Here is a 24,636-nt window from a genome sequence, read left to right as displayed (position 1 = left end):
TTATTAAATTATTAATAATAATAATAAAAACAGTTACATTATCAATATTAACAACAACAAATAATAATAATAATAATAATAATAATAGGCTATATGGTGACGCAAGGCTGCTCTTCAGTTTCCGGTTGGGGAGATTTAAAGCGGAGGAAAACAGGATTATGGCAGAGTCTTCAAAATTTACTGTCCTCCCGTCTTTGAAACGAAACTTTAATACGTTTAGATGTAATTTTATAAATCGTTATGTTTATTTAATACAATAAACAAAGAAGCATAAACAAAATGAGGGGTGTGCGTGTTTTTTTTTTTTTTTTTTTTTGACTGACGTTTCTTTAGTATAGCCATAGAGTATAAAAACCAATATAAATTCTCGGTATTGCATTGGACTCTATGATTGGCGGAAGTAATCCAGCATCCTTAGACCTTCACCGGAAATACCGCCGTGCATAGAGCTCATTATTATTATACTGTTATATACTATGACAATATTATTACTTTATATTAGCTTCCGAATTTGAAACTTTTGTGCCAATTAATAACCCAGGACTTTGTGTCATCAGGCCTTCGGTCATGAATAAACGGCCACCAACATTGTACGCACACATACCTGAGAAGGCTCCTAGTTGTGGGTGAGCTGCGAGGGCAGCAGAGACCCCCAGTCCACCTAGACCTCCAAACTCTGGGCGGGCCGTGGCCGGTGATAGCAAACCAAAGGCTGGGTGGGCCATGAGAGGGTACGCACTGGGCAAAGAGGTCATTGAGCTGACACTGAAGTTCTGGTCACTGCCCGTCAGTCCAAACAGAGGACCTGCCCCATCAAACACACACATAGAGAAGACACAATTACACATTCAGCATTAGATAATCACACCATTTTGAAAGGTCAATGCTTAAAAAAAGAAAATGTTTGCCACAGGGGGGAAACAAATAAATTAGGGATGCACCGATATGAAAATTTTGCGCCGATACCGATAACCGATAATTCTTTATATTTGAAAGCCGATAACCGATATATCGGCCGATAAACTTAAATCCAAATTTTTTATCTAATTTTGAGAGCCTGATTACAAAAACAAAAGTCTCACAATTAAATCCATGTCCCAAGCGCACAATTATAATAATGTTCTCAGCTGATATGACAGATTTTCATTTTTTGAAGTGATTTCAATCATATTTCAAGAAATTCAAAAACAAACAGTCCTCAACAGAAGGGAATAATACATTATTTATCGGCTTTAATATATCGGCCACATTTTCTTACCAGGCCGATAACGATGACATTAAAAATGAACATATATCGGCCGATACCGATATGTTGGCCGATATATCGTGCATCCCTAAAATAAATAAATAAATAATCCTAATTATATTATATGTAAATCAGTTTTGCATCCAAGTAAATTGATTTTAAAATGGCAACTGGATTCTTTATTTTTTTTCTTTTGAAGTAGTCGAATCACTCTCTCTGCCTCTTGTGATACTTTAGGAGTGGGAAGCTATTTGTATGAAAAAGAAAGTGAGTGTTAGTGTTGATTGATTCAGAGTTCAGTGAGAGAGTATATGTGTTCTGAGTGTTTTGTCAAGGTGTGTGGGCTTCAAAGAGAAGTTCGGAAATCTCTATGGCTCTGTGTGTGTGTCCCTAGAGAAGAGTACGCCTCATAGTGCTGTGTCAGCCTCTGAAGCCACATATCTGGATATGACTAAAACAGTTCACCCCTAATGTTAGTTCTAACATTCAGTTTGCTCATAAAGCTGCATTCTCAGTCAAAAAGACGTGAGGCGTTTATGTTTGCATGCCTAGTGAAGAAGCGACAGCATGAGTATTTTCCCTTTTTTCAATATCGTGTTTTTAAATGTCCATGAGAGCAGACATGAAGGGGTTTTCCCAGATGTTAGCTGAATATGACATAACCCCCCCTTCTGGGACATTTGAGGACACCCTTAAAAAGTGTCATTTTTTGAAATGTAAAAATGCAAAGGTTTTATATTAGGGGTAGGGACAGTCTATTGTATTTATAATTAGCTTTAAAAAAACAGCAGTATGGTACGCCTTCATTTCGACCGTTAGTAAACGTGTGTGTGTATGTGTGTGTCTCCGTGTGTGACAGACAGTTTGATGGCTGTTAATGTTAATGTAATTACAGGCTTTCTGACACTATTTGATTAATAACTATGATCAGACCAAATGAAAGTCTCTGCGTGATAGAACAAGGAAGAAGTGGGAGAGAAGACATCCAAAGCGCTCCTGCACCTTACACAATATTCTATAAGATATCACAACAACACCCTCTCCAAGTCCGATAAATCACTTCAATCTCTTGTTTGACATTGTATGGGCTCTCGGCATACATGTAAACACAGAGCTCTTCGTATTAATCATCGTCGTCGTCATCATCATCATCCAGATTGCATCCTTTCTGGGATCGATCTCCTCTGGCAGCGCTGATGCTGCCCATTGTCTCCTTCAGGAGTCACATGTAATTTCTAAGCCGCATATTTCATGCAAATTCAATTTCCATTAGGGAGCACAGAGAAGAAAGGCTTGAGCGCACCGTTCCGCCAGCGCAGCACCGTGCCAGCTCTCTCGCTCTTGCACACACACACACACACAGACAGAAAAGTGATGATGGGAAATGCAGGACTTTTGCAGATAGCTATAACTCCAGGAGGAAGAGAGAGAGGAGGAGAGGGCCTTGACTTCCCTTTGCTGTTGTTTATGTGTGAAGACTAGAAACTTTCTGCTGCATACAGGGTTTATTGCAGTATTTTTCCCCCAGAGTCCACTTAAAGTGTTTGTCCACTTGGAACGTCCACAAAAACAGTCATGATTTAATTTTACATTTTCCATTTTCCACTTTCTTTCTGACCCTTAGAAACCGCAACCTTTAAAAAAAAATAATAGTTGACCTAAAAATGAAAGTTCTGTCATTAACTCTTGTGTGTCTCTTATATGTCTCGTCATAACCCATATGACCAATATTATATACATTTCCACTGTTCTCCACACAAAATGTCTTTATAAATCCAGTAGTTTTGTTATGAATCCATGGATATTTCATGCATGCGGGAAAGATTTTGCAACGGGTTTATATCGGTCATGCCGATTTATCATGTTGACCAACAGAAAGCTGCTTGTTTTGAAAGTGACTTCTGAGTGAGCTATTGAGCAAATAAACCTTTTCCCTAAATGTCGCTCATCTAATCTTAAGACTTCACATACCTGTATAGTGCATGTGTGAATATTTTTCAATTCAATTCTTCTGTTGTTATGCTTCACAGAAGAAAGAAAAATACATTCAGGGTGAGCAAATTATAAAAATTTGGGTTAACAATTCATTGAAAAGGCAGAGTTGTGTACTAGCATTGCTACAAATAGCTATTCATTTCTCTTTGGCGAGGTGCAGAGCTTTTTGTAGATTCCAGAAAAAAAGTGTGTTTGGGGGGGGAAGTTTAAAGGGATACTCCCCCAGAGCTAAACAGTTGAGTTTTACCGTTTTCGAATGTATTCAGACGATTTTCTGATATTTGGAAGAATATCAGTTTCTGGTCTCATTGACTTCCATAGTATTTTTTTTTCTACTATGGAAGTCAATGAGACCAGAAACTGTCTGGTTACTGATATTCTTCTAAATATCAGAAAATGGCCTGAATGGATTCAAAAACGGTAAAACTCAACTGTTTAACTCTGGGGGAGTGGTAAAATGAGCCTATTTCCAAAAAAAAAAAAAAAAAAAAAGTGGAGTATCCCTTTAAGATATAACATACTAACATGCCGGATCCGGATAAGAAATCCTTAATGGAAGAGGATGACATGCAAATATACTCTCAGTATTAACATAGAAACAAAGCACTAGACGCAAGTTTTGTTTTGAGTTTTGTGTTCAAAGACACATTAAGGTGTTTATTTGCATACTTATGATGTAACGTTGCAAATTGAAGTTTAAATATTATCTATACATTGCTGGTCATGCGTTGGAAATGTGATTAGTGGTCAAATCCAATAAATCGTTGCCCAAACATGGCATGGACTACTTTGTTGCTGTTTCTCCCACTTCTTAATTTAACATAGCAAGTTATTAAATAACTTTAGCCTTATTATATTTAACTTTCCTGAATACAAGCCATAACAAAAACATCTTTCAGTGATGCATGAGATGGAGGATCCCCCAAATGAGGTGCCAGATCTAGCTTGCTCCATGACAAATTAAAGGACTTTTGCTGATAATTTACTACATCCATGTCATTCTGTCTTCAGTCGAATAAGTCTTACAACCTTAAGAAATTAAAAGTTTTTGATGAAAACATTCCAGGATTTTTCTCCAAATAATGGACTTCAATGGGAACCAAACGGTTCAAGGTCTAAAAGACAGTTTCAGTGCAAACTACAAACTGTTCAAAGGGCTTTTGAGCTTATAAAGCATTTGAGCTTATAAAAACTTAAACTTTGCTTTTTTAAATGAGTGATAAGACCCTTATTCAGCGTCTAGAATCGTTTAAAGCCCTTTGAACAGTTTGCACTGAAACTGTCTTTTGGACCTTGAACCGTTTGCTTCCCACTGAAGTCCATTATATGGAGAAAAATCCTGGAATGTTTTCATCAAAAACTTAATTTCTTTTTTCGACTGAAGAAAGAAAGACATGGACATCTTGGATGACATAGGGGTGAGAAAATTTATCAGCAAAAGTTTTTTTTTTTTAAAAGTGAACTACTCCTTTAAGCCCTGGCGAGGTGGTAATGCAGCTAGTTCTTAAACCATGTTGCTTTTCAGTAGCAAAGATTGAGAACAAACACTGACAAACAGTACGTTACATTTCCCTGACAATTTATTTACTTATTTAGCCATTTAGAATTAGAAGCAGTGACGCTAATTTTGTGAATAACGGACTAGAACGTGTTAAAATCAATTCGCAATTCCATTTGAATCATTCAGACAGCCTCCTCACCCACTGAACTGTGACCCAGTTCTCATTCAGTGAAACAGTAACAGGATTTTTTAATGATGGGTGATGTGGAATATTTACCCAGAATCCACTTAATCCAAACCTGCGAATGTATCATTTGCCAGTGATAAAAGTCTTTATAAATTTTTCCTGTGTAAGACTAGTTTGATTGTGATGCATCGTGTCCTACAAAAACCTGACTGTGTGTACCACTGTGTTCGTGACACATTTGAATGTTTTGCTTATTAAAATGGCATTCATTACAGCAACGTGTGAGTCTGTGATTTTTCTGTTGCCAAATTCATCGGAAGAACTGGCTCAAAGAGTTGTTTGTAAGTGAATCGGACTTCACTGGTCATGCCGTGTGTTTGTTTTTGTGCGCATTTCAAAAGAGCAAGAAAATCCTGTTTTGCATATGCCCTCTTTTAATTAGGCTCTAGAATGGAAAAGAGAAGAAAGACGACGACTGACAGCTTTCAGTTCCTGAGCTTAAGGCCTGTCCTTTTTAATTCAATACACAAATCCAATACAGCCTGTATGTTTTGGGTTTAGCCCTGATATATACAGTGGCGATGAAAGAGGGGGAAAAAGGACGAAAAGGAGGAGCTTGAGAAGGAGAGAGACGGATGTGAAGATAAATGAGAGGAAATATTCCCCCAAAGACCATCATCCGCTCCTGCTGGCACACACACACACATAAACACACACAGTGGCAGAAACGCCAGTTTCATATTAATGCGCTTTCAGCCGGCAATAATTAAATCAGCCTCTGAGAGGAGCAGAGCAGAATTACCGGATTACCTGATATCCTTCTTATTTTATCTTTCTCCTTCGTTCTCTCTCACCGTCTCTCTCTTTTTTTCGCTTGTCCCCCAACCCCCCCACCAACACACCTTCCCATGTTCTCCATCTTCTGACAAACCGAGCCATCTTGAAAAGCGGCACTGTCCTCCCCCACCTGTCTCCTCATTCGCTCTCTTATGTGGGATGCGGCGGAAGCCGATTAATGTGCCCTCTGTTTGCATCAATCACATTTCTACAGACAGATCTGACAGCTGACTTAATTGTCTGTGTGTCTGAGGGGGACGGAGAGAAAAAGTGCGAACATGTGGCCGCCGTTTGTTCTGAGAGAGGTTAGAATATTCTCTGTTTAAGCCCAGATGCACCTCATACTCGACCTGAACATCATCTATCGCTCCGGCACGCTTGTGGGCCGGTGATTTAGTGGGACAAAGTGTTAATTGCATTTAAAGTGGTAATGATAGCACTGTGCGAACCTGTCGAGGGAAAGTCTCATTCTGAACGTTAATCAGCTCAACTAGGACTGAATTACCGAGGTCCTCTTGTCGGTTTAACCCAGGTAAAATCACTTTATAATGGATCAGTCTTTGTTTTGGGAGTTTTTTTCTCTTCAAATTAAGCAATAATCACATGAGAAGGAATGTTACTGTATCACAGGTAATCTCAGCCATGGTTGGTGATATTAAGTAATACATCACTCTAGCTTCACATTTCGGACACAATATGGCCAGCTATTTTATTTTTGCACAGCCAACAAAAATAGTCCCAATAGAGGACAAAGCAGGATCAAGCGCTGGGATTCTATGTAGTAATCGCCGACAGGTGGAGTGATGCAAACTGTCCCAGTCCTATTTTATGAAACATCAGCACTCTTGGAATTGAAAACTTCATATTTGTAAAATTATTCGGTGGGTTATTGAATAGCTAGCTGGCTAACGGGTCTCCCTGAATAATTCGGCTGATTCACCAGTAAAACAGAATGAAAAAGAAAATGATTTCTGTCTAGACATGCTGCTGTCTTAAAAATGCAATCCTAGTGTTGCAAGATGTTCAAAAACAGCAGCAAAGACATCTGACATCCATGTTTGGCAGTAGCAGCAGTGCTTTACATTTAAAGGAGTAATTCACTTTAAAAAAAAAACTTTTGCTGATAATTTACTCACCCCCATGTCATCCAAGATGTCCACGTCTTTCTTTCTTCAGTCGAAAAGAAATTAAGGTTTTTGATGAAAAACTGGATTTTCTCCATATAATTGACTTCAATGGGAACCAAACGGTTCAAAGTCTAAATGAGAGTTTCAGTGCAGCTTTAAACGACACCAGACGATGAATAAGGGTCTTATCTAGGACCCTTCGAGTCATGACTCAAAAAAGATTTGTTCATTTTGATGAACGCGTTTGAACAGGGCAGTCACAAACGCTCATCACAGAACAGAGCAAGGTGAGCATTTGTGTTTATAAAACTTAAACTTTTTTATTTATTTATTAAATGACCGATCGTTTCGCTTGATAAGACCCTTATTCATCGTCTGGTGTCGTTTAAAGCCCTTTGAAGCTGCACAGAAAGTCTCATTTGGACGTTGAACCGTTTGGTTCCCATTGAAGTCCATTATATGGAGAAAAATCCTGGAATGTTTTCATCAAAAACTTAATTTCTTTACAACTGAAGAAAGAAAGACATGGACATCTTGGATGACATGGGGGTGAGTAAATTATCAGCAAACGTTTTTTTAAAAGTGAACTACTCCTTTAAAGACGCAACATCTCAGAGAAAGTAGTGAAAACAGTTTTGAAGTGTAAACAGCTAAGACACACATGATCAATGTAATAAAAATATGAAAAATGTGATACTTTTAAAAAATAAAGTCAGCATCCCCGAGCGAATAGTCAGTCAACTAGTCTTGTATTGTGACCCATCCCTACTTTGAATGCCACTTTTCCTTATCAAATTAGTCGAGCGAAGCTAACTACTGTAAAGGGTTATAGTGGAAAGTGGAATGGATTCAGAAAGCAATAATCAAGCTTGCGATAGCCACATGAACACTATGTCTAGTGTATCTGCAGTAACCGCTAAGTCATGGCTCTGACTAAAACTGGAGCTTTATTTCTGTAAAAACAAAACAGCAGAGAGAGTTGGTGAGTACTTGAACCCGAATTTTGCAGGGTACTTAAATTTCAAGAGAGACGAGTCAGAGCCGGAATTACATGTTCAAAAATTCAAAACTCTGAGGGAAAAAAATAGCAGTCTCTCAGCAAAAACAAAAGGTCTCCCTTCACCGTAACTCCTCTTGTCGGGCTGGTGTTGAGGTAAAGGAGTGGAAAGCCGAGAGAAATCGCCAGAAAGCGACATGGGGCCAAAAACTAAACCAGAGCGATTTTCAAACAGGAAAGAGCCAGTGGAGCCTTACAAACTTCACAGTTTATAGACTAGAAGAGGATATTTAAGAGTGTCAGGAAGGACGGAGGGAAAGCTGTGTTATTGTGTCTGTGCGTTCACGTGTGCGCGTGTGTTTATGTGAAGGGGGTTGGAGAGTGAGATGACAGCAGTATTAACAAAGGTCTGGTTAATTGGTTGAGATTCATTAATGCAGCAGCTTTTCAATTTGCAGCCAAAACTGCGAGTGCTAAATCCTGGTCGGTGTTTTCACATGACGAACAATAAGTGTGTAATTACGACAGGAGCAAGTCGGTGGCTTTCTTCAGCCCTGACTGCACCACAGAAAGAACAAAACCCAAGAGGGAGGGAGAAGACATGCTTTATCAGATGGAAAAACTCTAGACAGTTAAAAAAAAGATTAATAAATAATTTTTTTGTCTTTCTTCGTTCAGGGTAACACGTATGGAGTAATTTTGCTCTGTTTTATCATGGGGGACAGCCAGGGCTAGGTTTTAAAATGGTTTTAACTGATTCTGATTCTAATTTTGCATACAGCACTCCAGTTGTTTTAAAGTATCGCATTACTGTTTGACTGAGAAAGAGACCTTTTAGAATTTAGTGAGTGAACTGTAAATCGGTTCAATGAAAAATTGGATTCATTCAAAAATCAGCCATTGCTACAGTAGTTCTGATTCTAAACAGCCACCAAATTGCATATAGAAAATATATTAAGTCAGAGTCTTAAGAATTAGTCTGACCAACTAGCATTTATTCAAGAGGTAATCAGTCTTACTTTTTGGGTTGAAATTAGACCAATCTACCGGTTTAATTAACTTATTTAAAGTTATGACCATTCTTAAAGAAAAAAAAAATAGATGACTAACTTAACTTAAGACTAGTCTAAGCGGTTTATGTAACTGTCCAACAGAAAATACCAGAAATGTGAATAAATTGCTTAAAGGGGCACTTGGCAACTCTAGTCATTTCTTCACTGATTTTCACTTTTGTTTTCGCATGTTTTCTCATCAGCTCCCCCTACAGCTATGCGGCGTATATTTTTCACAACACTGTCATAAAAAAACTCGCTTGCAGCACCTTCCTCCCGCTTTTTACCGCTCCTTATGTGCGTCTGTTATTATCGGAGCCGGCCAACTTTATCGTGTGAAGCTATGTCTACCGAGTAATACATCATACACTGTGTTATCATAGAATTATGTCGAATTGCCATAAAGCACTTCGTGTTTCTCACTTGTTCTCGCTCGTTCTCTCTTCTCACGAGACTTTTCTCATTTTCAACTTACCGATTTTGCAAGGTTAAGGCCAATTTATAGTTCTGCTACGCACGTGGGCGACGCCGTTGTGAGCATTTATACTTCTGCGTTCAGGTCTTGGTTGCTCTGCAGTACTGCTCCGAAACGCTAGTTGGCAGCGGAGGGTTTTAATGTCCCACTATGTTTAGATTCCTTGCGGCTAGGTTTCTACAAGCAATGGCGACTGAAAGCAAGCGGATCATGTTGGAGTTGGAGCTTATTGAGGTGGAAAAACAGTTCATTTTAGTGAAATTACTAAAACTAAAAGGCAGAAACGAGAGAAGACTTCGGAGGAGATGGTAAGTGCGGAAATGCGTGAGATGGTACGTGAGGAAATGCGTAGGAGGAAATGCGATGCAACCAAGCCGACCAATCGCAGATCTTGAGGTCCGCGTCGTCGCGACATGTAGTTACATTTTTGTGGAGGTGCGGGTCAGGCGGCGAAGGGTATGCAATATGGTACACGGCTGTGCGTATGCTACGCCGTACCTACTGCGCGCACCCAATGCAGAAGTATAAGTTTTCCGCCTGGGAACGCTGGGGGGAACAGGGAAAGTCCCCATTCTCTCCAGAACAGGTTATTAAACCATTCAAATGATTTCTAAACGGTTTTATTAAGTTGAAAAAGTTGCCAAGTGCCCCTTTAAATACCCTTAGGAAAAATGTAACACTGCAATGTACAGCTAAAATAGCTTTAAGGCATTATTTAAAAACTAGCGACACTTTGTTATGGAGAAATATAGTTAATCTAATAGCTTCGCTATTTTTAGTGATGCTACTGCCAAAGCTTTTCAAGGTTTAGTTTAGTTCACACAAAAAAAGCTAATTCTGTCATCATTTGTATTTCCAACCCTGTGTGACTTTCTTTCTGTGGAACACAAAAGGTTTTCTCTGTGAGAAACAGAAAAAGTCGTTATCTGCTGAATAAAAAATCTTCCCCACCGCCATAGCTCTTAAATCTCATTCATGATCGTGTTAAATTTAAATATGCCAATGTTATTGGCTCTCGCAAATCTAACCACTGATGTCAAATGTGGTCCCATCACGAATAGAAGCCCTATTTTTGAACTGATTAAGATTCACGAGCTGTGGCAGAGGGGAGGATTTTTTTTACATTTTACGTGTCGTTCAAAACCCAGAACACTTCCGTTCATCTGCGAGAGACATTTTTAATATTCTCTCATCTCTCTCATTTTCGTCCATCCCTTGACAGACCATGCAACCATAAATTTCAAGTGTCAAGAGGTACAAAATATATAAATATAATTAAATATAACTCATATGAATCAAGCAGTTTAATCCTAATCTTCTGAAAACACATAATTGCTTTATATGATGAACAGATTCATTGAGGATTGTATTCATACATTAACACTGATCAACACACATTAATAAAGCACATAAATTGAAGATAAAATACTTGCTTGATGCACAAAAACCAGTGAGGTCTACAGGTACTTTTATAGTGTTTTTTTGTCCTTTTTGGCCTCTGTACTAATTACAATAAAAGAGGAGTGGACAAAATCACCTTTTGTGTTCCTTGGAAGGAAGAGTTTGAAACAACTTGAGATCATTTAATTTTTTCCTGAACTATCCCTTTAACAGAGCAGACTCTGAGAAAGTGAACCCTTGTGGCTTATCAGACGAGACTCAATCAGCAGAGAAGATTTGCGCTTTATCACATGTCACCCAGAGAGGGAAAAAAAAAATTATGCTTCATCAGACAAGAAGGGAGGTCCCCGATGACATCAGTCTCCGATCTGCCGCCAACCTAAACTGGGAGACATGCTCAAAGGGCGTCTGTGTGACACTCAGTGTGTGTGTGTGTAGATGTGCTTGAGTTTTGACTGAGCACTTTTCACACTGTAACAATAAGCAACCCTTGCGTCAGGGTATGAAAGAGCAAGTGTGTGCGCAAGTTCTTACCGCATGTGCCGAGCGTGGCTGTGACTCCGTGGTTCAGGCTGCTCTTGGCATTGGAGGCTGCTGTGGATGAGGAAGAGGAGGAAGAGGAAGATGACGTTGAAGAGGTGGTGTGGACGGAGGCCGGGGTGGCGGAAGGCGAGGCCAGCCGTTCTGCAGACTCCATATCTGTCAAGCACAATCCAATCGATAATTAGAGTGAGCTCTTGCACGCACACACGGCCTGCCACTCTTACTTTCACATCTCACTTGCCATGAACAATATTTCTATTTAACACCAGTCAGTCTCCTTCACACACACACACACACACGTCTGCTCGCAAGACGAACCAACCCCGTGAGCACATTTCTACAGGACCACATATTAACGTCCCGTTTGGGCAGAGGGTTTGCTCGGCTTGTCACATTAACCATTCATTCACTGTCGAGACCCTCTTCAATAGGATAGAAGAGAGACTGGCACGAGCTCATGCACATTCAAACACACACACACAAAGTGAGCAGCGCGCTGTTTTACGAGACTATTCACAGTCATTTTTTACACAGCGTAAAACAAGCATTCTCACACTTGATGTGCTTAACAGGCAAATTATGCCTTTAACTGTTTCTGCCGAGATTTCACAGTTTGGAGAGGCGCATATTAAAGACGCACACAGCCAACAAACCCCCACATGCGTTCATTTCATTCTCAAAACATACCATATCCGCACATACTTAAAACGAACCCCATGAAAACACAATTAACAGGCTTTAGAGTGTGATTTCAGTATGTAGATTTTTTATCGAAAGAGTCATGCTGGAAACGAGTGAACTCTTTATGTGTTTGTAAATCTTGAGTTTGTTCGCATGTCCGCACAGATGCTGATCTCACAAGGAGATTTCGCAGTGTGAGAAGCAGCAGAGAGGACCATGGTGTGGCATACATAGCTTTGTTATTCTGTCATTATATATAAACACTCGTGGCCGGTTCCCTGAGCTTCTCTCCTTCTTGTATGTCTCTGCTACACACACGCATACACACACCGATTAGATCTCGGAGATGGAAACGTCCACAGAATATCAACTAACATCCCTCGCCCAAGAGCAATGCTGAAACCGACACACACACAAAGAAAGTGTCTGCATATTGGCGTAAACAGTGGCAAAGGCCACAATCTGCCACTGCGGTTGTTATCCCCCTCTTTCTTTCGCTCCACCTGTCCTTCACTCTCTCGTCTTTAGGATCTATCTTCCATCTTTACTTTCGAACCATTTTTTCCTCACTCATACCGTGCCTCTAAATGTCAAAGGTCATCAGGTCATGACCCTGCCAACTCAAGTTCATGGTAGGTTACTCAAAATTAATGCTAGATTGAAAATCTGCACTCTTAAGCCCGGGACACACCGAAGACCGACGTCAAAGAACTAGCGGTGATGAAAGCCGACTGTGCGGCGTCTCGGCCAAAAAAGATGCGCCCGAACACACCAACAGGACTATCTGTCTATATCAGCAGGCATCAATAGAGTATTTTCACTCAAAAAGGGAAACTAGGAGTGCAGATATACAAAGCGTAAACAGAACTGTGCGTCTTGCGGAAGAACATTGTAGCTGGTAGGGCCGCGCTCAAAATATCGATCCAACGATACATCGTCATGAACTCCTGGCGATGCGCTTTTCGATACAGCAGCTGCCGTAGCGATATTGTACTTTTGAATGTAGCCAATTCAGGGCTCGAATTTTGGCGCATAATTTTAATACTTCCCACAGCTCTCGCACTTATAATGCAGGACATTCCCGCAAATTTTGATTTACTTTAGCATGTATTTTGTATTAGAAAATAAATCCACACAAATTGTAAAATCAAATCAGTAGTTTGAAAACGTTCTGTGAGACGCAATTTCACGAACAGTGCGTCTTCTCTCTCCCTTTCAAAACGGCTGCTTGAAACTACACGCTTGCGTTAAGTAGTCGGGACATGACGGAATATTCACTTGCTTTATTGGGTCAGCATTGCATCGTGACTAAAGTTTACCATTTGCGCGTCTTTAAGGCCGTGTGTCCACCAAAGCGTTTTTCCACGCGCATTACAAAAATATCCATCTATATTTAATTTATACAGTAATAAATATGCAATTTTTTCACATTTGATTACTTTATTCAAATGTATACCGATCTACTCTAAAAACACTGTTTATTTCATTTGCAGCTTTTCTTTGTTCTATTTTTGTATTTATTTGTCCTATTTGTAATTCCATTATTTTTTTTTATTTTTTTTTAAATACATTTAAAAATTACAAATGCAGTGACAATTCAGGGATCGGTTATTGAAGTCCTTGAAATCCAAAAAAGTAGTGCTTGAAAAGTCTTTGAAAGTCCTGGAATTTCACGAATCTGTACGAACCCCGATTACACTTATGAGAAAAAAATCGTGATATCAATTCTAAGCTAAAAAAATCGTGATTCATATTTTTCCCAGAATCGTGCAGGCCTACTTTTTACCCAGCCGTCCAATCACAGTGGAGGAGGGGCGGGACTAATACCACACCGATCAACTGTCACAACATTCAACTGCTGCGGATATTCTGTATCATAGCAACGAAAAAAACACTGCGCTGCCAAAACACTCTCAAGCGCAACAAAGCACAGCGTCTTCAGCAGAGCGTCTAGCGTTTTCAGCTGGCTAAAAACGCTTTGGTGAACACACAGCCTAAGTCTTACCAGTTTAAACATTCAAACGATTTTAAACTATTCAGTACTTGCGCGCTCTCTGATAGCTGTTTTTTCCAGCGCAGTATATCGTCTTTTGACCATACGTCCACATCCGCCGTTTTAACGTCGGTTAGATGACGTTATCGGATCCTAACCCTACCCCAGACCTAAACTTACCCCGTCACCTAACTGACATTAAAGGTAAAGCGTCAGTTGTATGACGTCCCAGGATCGTCATGTAACTGACGTTAAAGGGTACCCTAAAACGGATGTTGACGTATGGTCAAAAGACGTCCCAAGACGTCAGTTACATGACGTCTTGGGATGAGACTGTGTTATTTTTTCTCTGCGCGCATATAGACTAGAGTAAAGCCACCTCACATACAGCTCGTGAGATTATATCGCTTTAACAGACTAAAACACACAAAATGATGTCAAAAGTTTGGGTCTTGGTAAGTATTCTCTAAACACAATTGGTTATGATTATAAGCACAAACGTTAAGTTAAGCGAGATATTCTGTTGTCACTCTCTTCAGCCTGAAAATGTCAATCAATTGTTGTTTCTGCATAAAAATCTGAAAATGAAATAATTTAAAATGATTTCAACATTGTTGAAATGTGCACCAAACAAAGTAATATCTTTTCTTAAGACCAAATTGTTAAATACTAGGCGTAACTTAGTTTTTAACTAGAAAACTAAGTTAAATTTAAGTTTTTACTGTTTTTGCTTTAATGAAATGTTTTAAGTTTTGTTTAGTCATTGAGCAGTGTAGACTAGACATGCTTTAGTGCCACTATAATTGTCATTTCAGTTATTGAGGCAGACTTTAAAAGCAGTAGCATTTTTATTTATTTAACTCATTGTTTTTTATGACAAAAACTAAATTGTTTTTCAGTTATCACAACTGTTATAACACGGTTACTAAACTCAGCTCAAAATAAATTTAAATTCCAAATTGATCCATATCGTGATACGTATCGTATCGTGGCTTTAATATCGTATCGTGACATTGTCGGTGTTACACAGCCCTAGTAGCTGGAGCTACTTCTCTCTGTGTACGTCTATGACGAGTCACTTTATTTAGGATGAGACAAAATCAGGGCTTGCAAAATGGATTCATGATGTACTTAATTATTATATAAATTTTGTACATTTTGAACACACAAAAAAGTAACGGACTACAGCTTTAAATGATTGCATTTCACTTTCATGCCATTTCAAAAAATTTCGAGAGATACAGTAAGTTTACAAGCTTAATTCAAAATTTAAAAAGAGAAAAGAGAATTAAAACTAAATCCATAAAATGATCCCATGATGGAAACCCCTAAAATACTCTATATATGAAGCACCTGAAATAACCCTTTGTGGTTCTATAAGAGTGTATATCCTCAACCACCACCCAACTTCTCAGTGGAAAAGCATTTCTTGTTGAAACTGTGACATAAATTACAAAAGAGCACAGTTAGATGTGGTAACACCGACAATCAGTAATAAAACTGTGGGGGAAAAAAACAATGGCGCAACTCACAGCAAATTGTATAAAGGAAAAACTTACATTTTCTAAAATTCACAACCATGTCTCACATGTGATATAAAATGTAATTAAAGTTTAAACTATACATTAAAATACATTTTATGATGTCATTAAATTTAATGTAACATATATAATGCAAAGTGTATATTATGTTATGTACACTTCCGTTCAAAAGTCGCTTTTGCTTGCCATTTCTTTGACCAAAATACAGAGAAAACAGTAATATTGACACTATTCCTGTGATGGCAAAGCAGAATCAGCACATCACAATCATTCTAATATGCTAATTTGGTGCTCAAGAAACATTTCCTATTTTTATTGAAAACAATTGCGCAGTTTAATATTTTTTGGGGACCACGATAAAACAAAAACTTAAGTATTCTATGATAAATAGTAAGCATTACCGGCATTTACTGGAAATAAAAATCTTTTGTAGCATCATAAATATCCTTCCTGTCACTTTTGATCAATTTAATACAACCTTGCTGAAAAAAAGTATTGATTTATTTAGTGAATGCTCATAGGTTCCCATCTACCTCTCTCCAGCTACTCACTTCAGGCTGATTACCTTAAACATCAACGGTAAAAGACGAGGGCCTCGAAATAATTCATAACAACAACCATGATTACCGCAATAATGCTATGCCAGGGTATTTAAGGATCCAATCCTGACTTAATTATCAGAAATTAAAACAGCTTTAGCATCAGAATTAGTCTGATTTTATAGCTAATTAGCCATCTTCCACTGTGGCACTGGAAGGCAGGCATCGTAATCTCCATGAGCTGCGTAATTAATTTGACTTGGTGCACGCGGCCAATGAGATTGTCAGAAAAAACAAAAAAAACAGCAGGTCCTCGATTCTGCGAATGAGCGAATCATATGCTAATCGCGATCTGGGCGCTTTGCGGGATATGTTTAGTCCGAGCAATATGGACGACACCTCCAGGCTCTCCAGCCAGCTGGGAGAAACGCGAACTCCGTTCTCATGAACGTGCTTCCAAAGAGAGACACTACATAAAGCTGTGTGTTATTTAATTTAACCCGAAAATCAATCATACACTCCTGAGGCAGTGAAATATACTGCTGAGGTTGCTGAGTTTGGGCGAGTGTGCGAGTAATTGTGTACGTTCGTGTGTGTGGAAAATCAGAGAGAGACAGAACATGGAGTGTGTGTTTCTTCATAATGCTGCGTATCTGTCTGTGTGTGTGCGCACGTGACCGACACTTCTCACTTGCTGTGGCCCGTGGTAACAGATGGCCAATGCTAGCCACGCTAATCTGCCAACAGAGTCGTCAGCATGGATCAGTGCTAATCAGAGCGCGCCAGCAACCACACTGACACAAAGACTCCATTTTCTTCAACCAGCACACGCTCAGCACAGGCCTGCCACCTTCCCGGTGACCTGCGGCAGGAGAACAGTGACCTTTGACCTTATATCGCTGTTAATTCCCAGTTTCAGTGGCATAAATGCTCATTCCTACAACAGTAAGTACACAGGACACAGAATACACGCTATTTCACAAGGGCGCGCGATTCTGGTTAACGAGTGTCCAAATACATCCATCTCCTCGGCCCTTCTGACTCATCGATTGGCCACAGTGCGGCGCCGCCATTGGCTGGAGCAGCTTTCCTGAAGCGTGAGATGGCTTCGCCTGTCGCAAGACACGGTTGCTTGGTGACACTGGCAGTCACACCACCGTCAGTGTCCCAGCATGCACAGAGAGAGAGAGAATGGCGCCGTGTTAAAAACACCAGTCTCTAAATCAAGGAAGGGAGGGCGGATGGAGAAGAGAAATGATATGTGGGCTGGGCCTGTACAAAGAGGTGTGGGATTCACCTTTCTTTCTTCAGCCGTCTCAGATGTGAGTGAGAGGGTATTAGATTTTATGTATGTGTGTGTGTGTGTGTGTGTGTCCTGCCCCATGGATGAATAATCTAGAGGTAAGAAAAGCAGGGCAACAGGGTCGAAATGATTAAATGGATTTCCGAGCGGTAAAAGCCGCGCGTTTCTCCACGGATCTGTGCTGCTGTGTCCGTTCGTGCAAAAACTCTACAACTTCGATCATGAGCCAAAACGAGACAGGTGCCATTGATCACGTCAGTGCGCCTTTCCGCCGTAACAAACATCACTCTTGTGCTGCACAGTATCAGATAAGTGGAAATTCAAAGGACGGGAACGTGATTTAAAGCTGTAATATGTGTGTGTGTCTTTGCGTGTTATGAGTAACCAGAGACCAGCAGCTCAACCCACACCCAAACAAAGGGCCCGTGACAGATGGTGGAAAGCTGCATGCTGGGATACTTCGGCCTTTCGTCCGTGAGCTGTTATGTGGTCCAATAAGGAGTTACCAGATCCGCTTCCACAGCAACAAAGATCAGCAGATACAGAGCGGATCGTCTGCCCAAACAATGCCACACAAACAATGCAAAATGAGACCTGAGGAACACACACACACACATCACTGTCCTACAAGAGCACATCTCTTAAATTGTTTGTGGCAGAGTGTATGTTAAAAGGAGGAATTAACCATTCTTTATAAGCAAAGCGGCTTTCTTCACATGCGAAATGGTGGATGCTTTTGTTCTGATCTCATGATCTCTATTCTTAAGTCAGCTGGAAAGCATCACACACACATTCCTTTAGGCCAACTGGCACTGACACACACACACAAGCTTCTAGTCACGCCCACACTTGTAGTTGTTGTAGTGCATATAAAGCAGCTACATATAGCCCTAAGATAGGTATGGATCCATTAACACACACACAAACTTTTTCACACACTGGCGCTGACACACACACACACACACAGTGAACTAGCATAACAGCAATGTTCTCTGTCTCGAATAACTAGAAGTTTAAGAACTAGTTATTTGATTTGTCTGAAATTTGTTCTGATTTATCATTATCATTTGGCACAAATTGTTTGATTCCAGTTTACTTTTATGCCACTTCTACTGTGACAGCTGTATTATAAAATGATATACATTAAAATTGAATAAACTAGAATAACTATACTTTATAAAAAATAACTTCTAAATTAATTTTATTATAAATAATATATTGTATATATATTTGTTTTATAAAATGTATGCAAAACTAGGCTTTGAGAAAAATAGGGACATTTTAAACTTAAATTTTTGTCAAATACATTTTAAAAATTAGAAACTATATTATTAGTAAATATTATACATAATAAATTAATACATACTACTATAATAAAATAAAATTATAATAAAATAGGGACATTTTAAACTTAAATTTGTGTCAAATACATTGTTAAAATGATAAACTACATTATTATTAAATATTATACATAATAAATTAATACATACTATAATAAAATTCATTTATAATAAATGTATACATTTATTTATTATAAATAATATATTTATTTTTGATAATATTTGCAAAACAAGGCTATATTTGTTATAAAAATAATTTAGAAATTGATTTTATTATAGCCTAAATAAAATAATATAATGTATATATTTATTTTAATAACAATAAGCAAAACACAGCTTTGAAAAATATGTAAACATTACATTTAAATTTGTGTATTATGAAATTAATTAAAATATTTATAATTATTAATTATATATATATATATATATATATATACATTATAAAATAAATTATTTATACAAATATTTATTAAATAATGTATTTTAAAATAATATATGCAAAACAAGACTTTGAAAAATAATATTTCCTCTCGCAGCTACTTTATATAAGCTTTACCAAAATTCCGTGGCTTGTATATAATCGTGTCTTTTTCACTTGCATAGACAAACGGAATAAGCCAGTTATGTCATCTGTCCGTTTTCACCCCATCATTTCCTTTTCTCGCAATACCATCTGTATCAATATCAGTAGCAAAAACAATGGCTAATTAATTTGACAATTGTCAAAGTTTAAGAAACACACAAAAAAACACTTTCATGTACGGGCCACACATAACTAAAAGATCAATGTTAATTTATGAGCTCCGTTAAAGAGTCTGACGCACAGATAATCAGCCGTCTGACCACCAATGAGACGTGCAAGCTGACTGGTCAGTTCAGAGGCGCGTAAAAAGTCTCACAGGATTCACTGGCATTCTTTGACCTCCGTAAGATCCCAGTGGGACCATTGAGGAGCATTAGATGTTTAGCTTGCCACAGCACGCTCAATGTGTGTGTGTGTTTGTGCTGTAATAAGTGTGTGCGCAGGTGTCTTATGCTCCATCTACAAGTAAGCGACGTGACAAAACTAGATCGCTCTAATTTACACAAAAACCACTGATCTAGGTTTGTTACACGCGGCAAGTGAGCAGCGATATGCCAACGACACACCGTTAGACAGAAAGACGAGAGAGAGAGAGTGTGAATGTGTGTGTGTGAGAGAAAGAGAGAGAGATTCTGTCCTTTACTAAAGCCCATTTCTTATTCACTCCGGAGGCAGCAGATCCGGCAAAAACCGGATATATTTAGACACTCCATTACAGAGAGAACTGTGTGTGTGTGTGTGTGTGTGTGAGAGAGAGAGACATGCTCAATGTCCCTATACAATCTCCATTAACATTCACAAACACAAGCATGCGAGTCCACACACACGTTCCATCTGAGGAGGCTTCACACAAAAATGACATTCATATGCAATCACTTTCACATTACAACACGCATACACACACAGACAGAAAGAAACAATTATACTACATTCAGTTTCATCACTTCAATTCTTCTCTCCATCAACACACTGATCTATACCTGTATTACAGTCATAAACATGATTTAAAGCTCTGCAAAAGAGGAACACACATCCTCCCCTCCCCTCATCTCCTGTGTTTGTATGTGTGTGTGTGTTTACATTGACAAAAGCATAAACCTGATGAGAAAATCCATCTCCTGTTTCAGATCGGACAGAGCAGAAATATCTTCTATTGATCACTGCAAAACAACCATCAGCTAAGAAAACAGCCATGATTGGCGAGACAGGCGTGCAAGATCCACACCACTCTCCCTGTAGACTCCGTAATGTGTGTGTGTGATTCCACAACACTCACCCTGTAGACTCTGTAATGTGTGTGTGTGTTTGACAGTGCCTAGCTCTAGGGATGATTTAAACATTCAAAAGGGAGTAAAATCAGCATGTCAGTGCTATAACACAAGAGTCATCATATTTCTACATGGAAAGGGTGATGGAAGTGGCGTCTCAAATAAAAGTGTGCAAAGAGGAGAGGGAGAGAGACAGAGAGCGAGTAGAGAAAAGACTGAATGAGAAAAGGCAGCAATTAATAAGTTATAGATTGGTTCTTTGAATAACTTTGCATAATTCATTGGGGGGTTATGATGATGATAACTGTGAAATTAGAGATTCATTTTCAGTTAAAGAGGGGGAGAGACAGAATGGGGTGATGCGTTGAGGTGCCAGTCCCACTAAACAAAAAGGAAACTGTAGGGCACAGCAATGCGCCGGTCCCTGCAAACTACACACACACACACACACACACGCTCAGGGTCCAACAATAACAATTGGCAAGTGCCAAATGTGAGTAAAAAGTGTCTTTTATGAGTAAAATAAATGGAAACTTTTCAAAGAATAAGGGATGTAGGCCACTCAAATCAGTCACATCTCCATGCATCTTGTACCACTGCACTGTAAAAAATATTGTTGGTTTAACTTAAAAAAGTAAGTAACCTGGATGCTTTAAATTTTTAAGTTGATTGAACTGGAAAAAGTGAGTTAATACAATGAAGGAGATTGATTTAAGCATCGGAAACTCAAAATAATAAGTAATCTCAACTAAATATATTATTTAAGTTCATTTGACAAAAGAAAAGAATGTTGTGATAACAAATCAGTGTGGAGTATACATACATTAAGTCTATCTTATACCTTCAAGATCAGAAAGGACTACAAGCCAGACTCAAACTACAGGGCTATAAACTCTGACATTGGGACAAATTATCTACTGTAGTGGCCAAAAGTGAATTTTGGATGCTATGCACAGCACATAAACATCTACAAGCAGCAGGGAAAACTCGCGTTTGTCTCATCAACAAAATCACACACGCATGCCTTTTGAAATTAAGCAAAATGATCAATGAAAATAAAAAAGAAGTAAATAATAGTCGGACTTGCACAATACTAGTCCAATAGCAATGAGTCCAATTAGCAATGAATACAAAAAAAAAAAAATATATATATATATATATATGATTTTTACCCGCTCCAGATTATTTTCATTAAATTATTATATGATTAAAACTATGGATAGTATTCAGCTTGAGAGGGTTGCATTCTATAAATATTTTGGAATCTGGCTAGATGATAAATTTACATTTGATACTCATATTGATAATATTTTAAAGAAACTGAGACCAAGATTAGGGTTTTATTTTCGTTTGAAAACATTTTTTCCTTTGCTGCTCGAAAACGACTAGTGGAAAGTACCTTTTTGTCAGTATTAGACCATGGTGATATAATATATAGGCATGCGCCTTTAAATACTCTGAAAAAATTAGATGCTGTTTATCATGCTGCACACATCATTGTAACTTATATAAATCGACAAACTGGACTTCACTGAACTTGAAGAGGAAATATCATATGTTAATCTTTATTTTAAAAGCTTTACGGGGTAAATTACCATTGTATATATCTAGTTTATTGACTTATTGTACTAATTATAATACTAGATCAACAGCCAAACTTTTACTTAAGATTCCAAATTTCCATACAGAGTTTGGTAGATCAGCCTTTTCTAATTATGCTCCTTATGTATGGAACGAACTACAGGGTATATCATATATGAAATGTCTACCATCTTTAGCTTCATTTAAAACCCTTTTAAAGTCTGTTTTTATTGAACGGTGTAAATGTTAACAGTTGATTTGGATTAATATTGCTTTTCAGTTTTTGTTTTTTCTTGTTTCATTACTTTGTATTCTTGTTTGTGCTGCCTATCTTAACCAGGACTCCCTGGTAGAAGAGATATTGTATCTCAATGGGACCTTCCTGGTAAAATAAAATAAATAAATAAAACGTCATCCAGAAAAGTGAGAACGATGGTGAAACAAGAAAGCTTGCATATCTCTCCAATCCCCAAATTAATTCGGTCAACGCCAAAAGCACAGTTTCTCTAGACAACACTTTTGTTTGTTTCAGTGATCTCAGATCAGGTATTTGTTTATTTTTACAGTTTTGTAGATGAACATGTAAAATGAATCCTGATCAATTAATATTGTGAAAAGATAACACAAATACACAAGTTCAAAGTTTGCAGGCAGGGGTACTTTCCTCCTCCTCCACAATATAAAACAACTGAAACTGAGGTCATGTAATCCTGACTAGCTAACAAACACCCAAAAGCATCAACTAGAGGTGAACCTAGACTGTTTCAGTACAACCCAGAGTATAAATCAAAACCTACAACAAACATAGACACGTTGCATAATTTAATACAAGTCAAGTTCAATTTTTCAGTCATTTGTGTTGTTATAAGTTTAGGGAGTAATACAGAACGAGTTGCAAATTAAACAAGAACCACCTCTCTCTCTCTCTCACTCTAGACTTACTCCAGTGCAGCCTAACCATCTGCCTAATTTTAGCTGAAAAAGCACATTGAAGTTTCCTCCTCTGCTCTGTGCATCACACCCCGGTCATATGATCCTTTTATTGAGCCGTTACCTCCTCAGACAGATCTGTCTGAAAACGGCCCACATCTGCGCACCCAAACACACTCCCTGCCCCTCTCTGAGTCTGGGCCTGCTCGACTGTACCGGCAGCCTTCCAGAGAATTCTCCAAGTGCCAGGACGAACACATGGCGACAACCGCAACAATATTTCAAGGCGATTACGATTACCAAGAGCTCTGGCGGCAAACAGGCGTTGGATTATGCCGTTACTGTGCCTGATCTTTAAAACAAAGGTGGGCTAAGCCCTGGAAAACCGTGAGGAATCCCACACACATGTAGAAAAAAAAAACATGTACACAAGAGCGGGAAGCGCTACTAATCTGGGAGGACTAAATGGAATCAGTGGGTCTGCCGCGAGCAGTCAATCATGCGCCGTGTGGGAGGAGTCGGCCGCGGGGTCAGGGAGGATGCGGTCGGAATTTACGAGCGAATGATGGCATCGTCAAGGACTGTGGGCGAGCGGGCGGGTCGGGGGGCGTCAAGGCCGAAGGACACGCGGAGGATACGGAACGCGGAGTCTGATCCGCAGACCTTCCCAGGCCCTGGATTACACCACAGCCCACCCGTTTGCATCAGCCTCTCTCCCTCCAGAGAAAGAGAGAGGAGCTGACAGGAAAGAAAGTAGAAAGAGGAGCGAGAAGGGGCGGAAAGGACAAACAGAGTGAGAGCAGATGAGAATAGCTGCTTGCGTGATTTTTATGTGGGTTTGAGTAGGTAAAGAGGGACTCGGTTGAAGTAAAGCAGACTAGATTGGCCCAAATCCTTCAATCCTGAACACCGACTAACTTTGTTCCAAAACTTAATGAGCTGCCTAGCTAGAGAGCATTTTAATGCATTACACTCCCGAGTCTTGACACAAAAACAGTTCTGATAGGTAGTAAATATGCTGCCATCCCAATATGCCTACTTCCCTACTAAAAATAGGCAAAACAATATGCAAAATGAGGTTCAAAAGTAAGATTCTAAAGTGCGCATCTGGATGAAGGCTACGTTCACACTAGTGCTCAATTCTGATTTGTTGCTAAGAGCCGATTTTTTTTTAATAGCTCTTCACATTGTTGTTTTAAATGTGGCCGATATCATATTCCAGTGCAAATCACTGTCCTGAACTGACCCAAATGCAAAAAATAAATAAATTAAAAAGTCAATAACGCACGCAGCAAACTGTCAAACACAGGTAAACACAGAGAACATTAAAGTGATTATGCCTTTATTTATAGTGTGATCTGCTGTGACGAAAGACAAGGATGTGAAAAAAGAGCAGAGTTTTTTTTAAACATTTATGATACAAGCCCTCGTGTTTCGCTTATATGAGCTGTCACTGTAATACTTATGAGCTCTGACACGGACACATCACTGTCCTCTCCACTGACTTCCTTTTGAG

General features: G+C 38.9%; 1 protein-coding gene across 15 annotated transcripts in view; it reads right to left on the bottom strand.

The window, feature by feature from the left end:
* Positions 1 to 24,636, bottom strand: part of baz2ba (bromodomain adjacent to zinc finger domain, 2Ba) — a 110,276-nt gene that overhangs the window by 37,850 nt on the left and 47,790 nt on the right. For all 15 annotated transcript variants that reach the window (XM_039689202.2, XM_039689203.2, XM_089133852.1 and 12 more), the window contains 2 exons: positions 11,353 to 11,517; positions 605 to 805 (listed from right to left, as the gene is read on the bottom strand). In XM_039689202.2, the coding sequence (XP_039545136.2) occupies positions 605 to 805; positions 11,353 to 11,515 (364 nt within the window). In that variant the 5' untranslated portion in view covers positions 11,516 to 11,517. The remainder of the gene's footprint in view (positions 1 to 604; positions 806 to 11,352; positions 11,518 to 24,636) is intronic.

Source organism: Pimephales promelas, chromosome 8 (assembly GCF_988280905.1).
Source record: "Pimephales promelas chromosome 8, fPimPro1.hap1.1, whole genome shotgun sequence".
NCBI lineage: Eukaryota > Metazoa > Chordata > Actinopteri > Cypriniformes > Leuciscidae > Pimephales > Pimephales promelas.
This window is presented reverse-complemented; position numbering and strand designations above follow the sequence as displayed.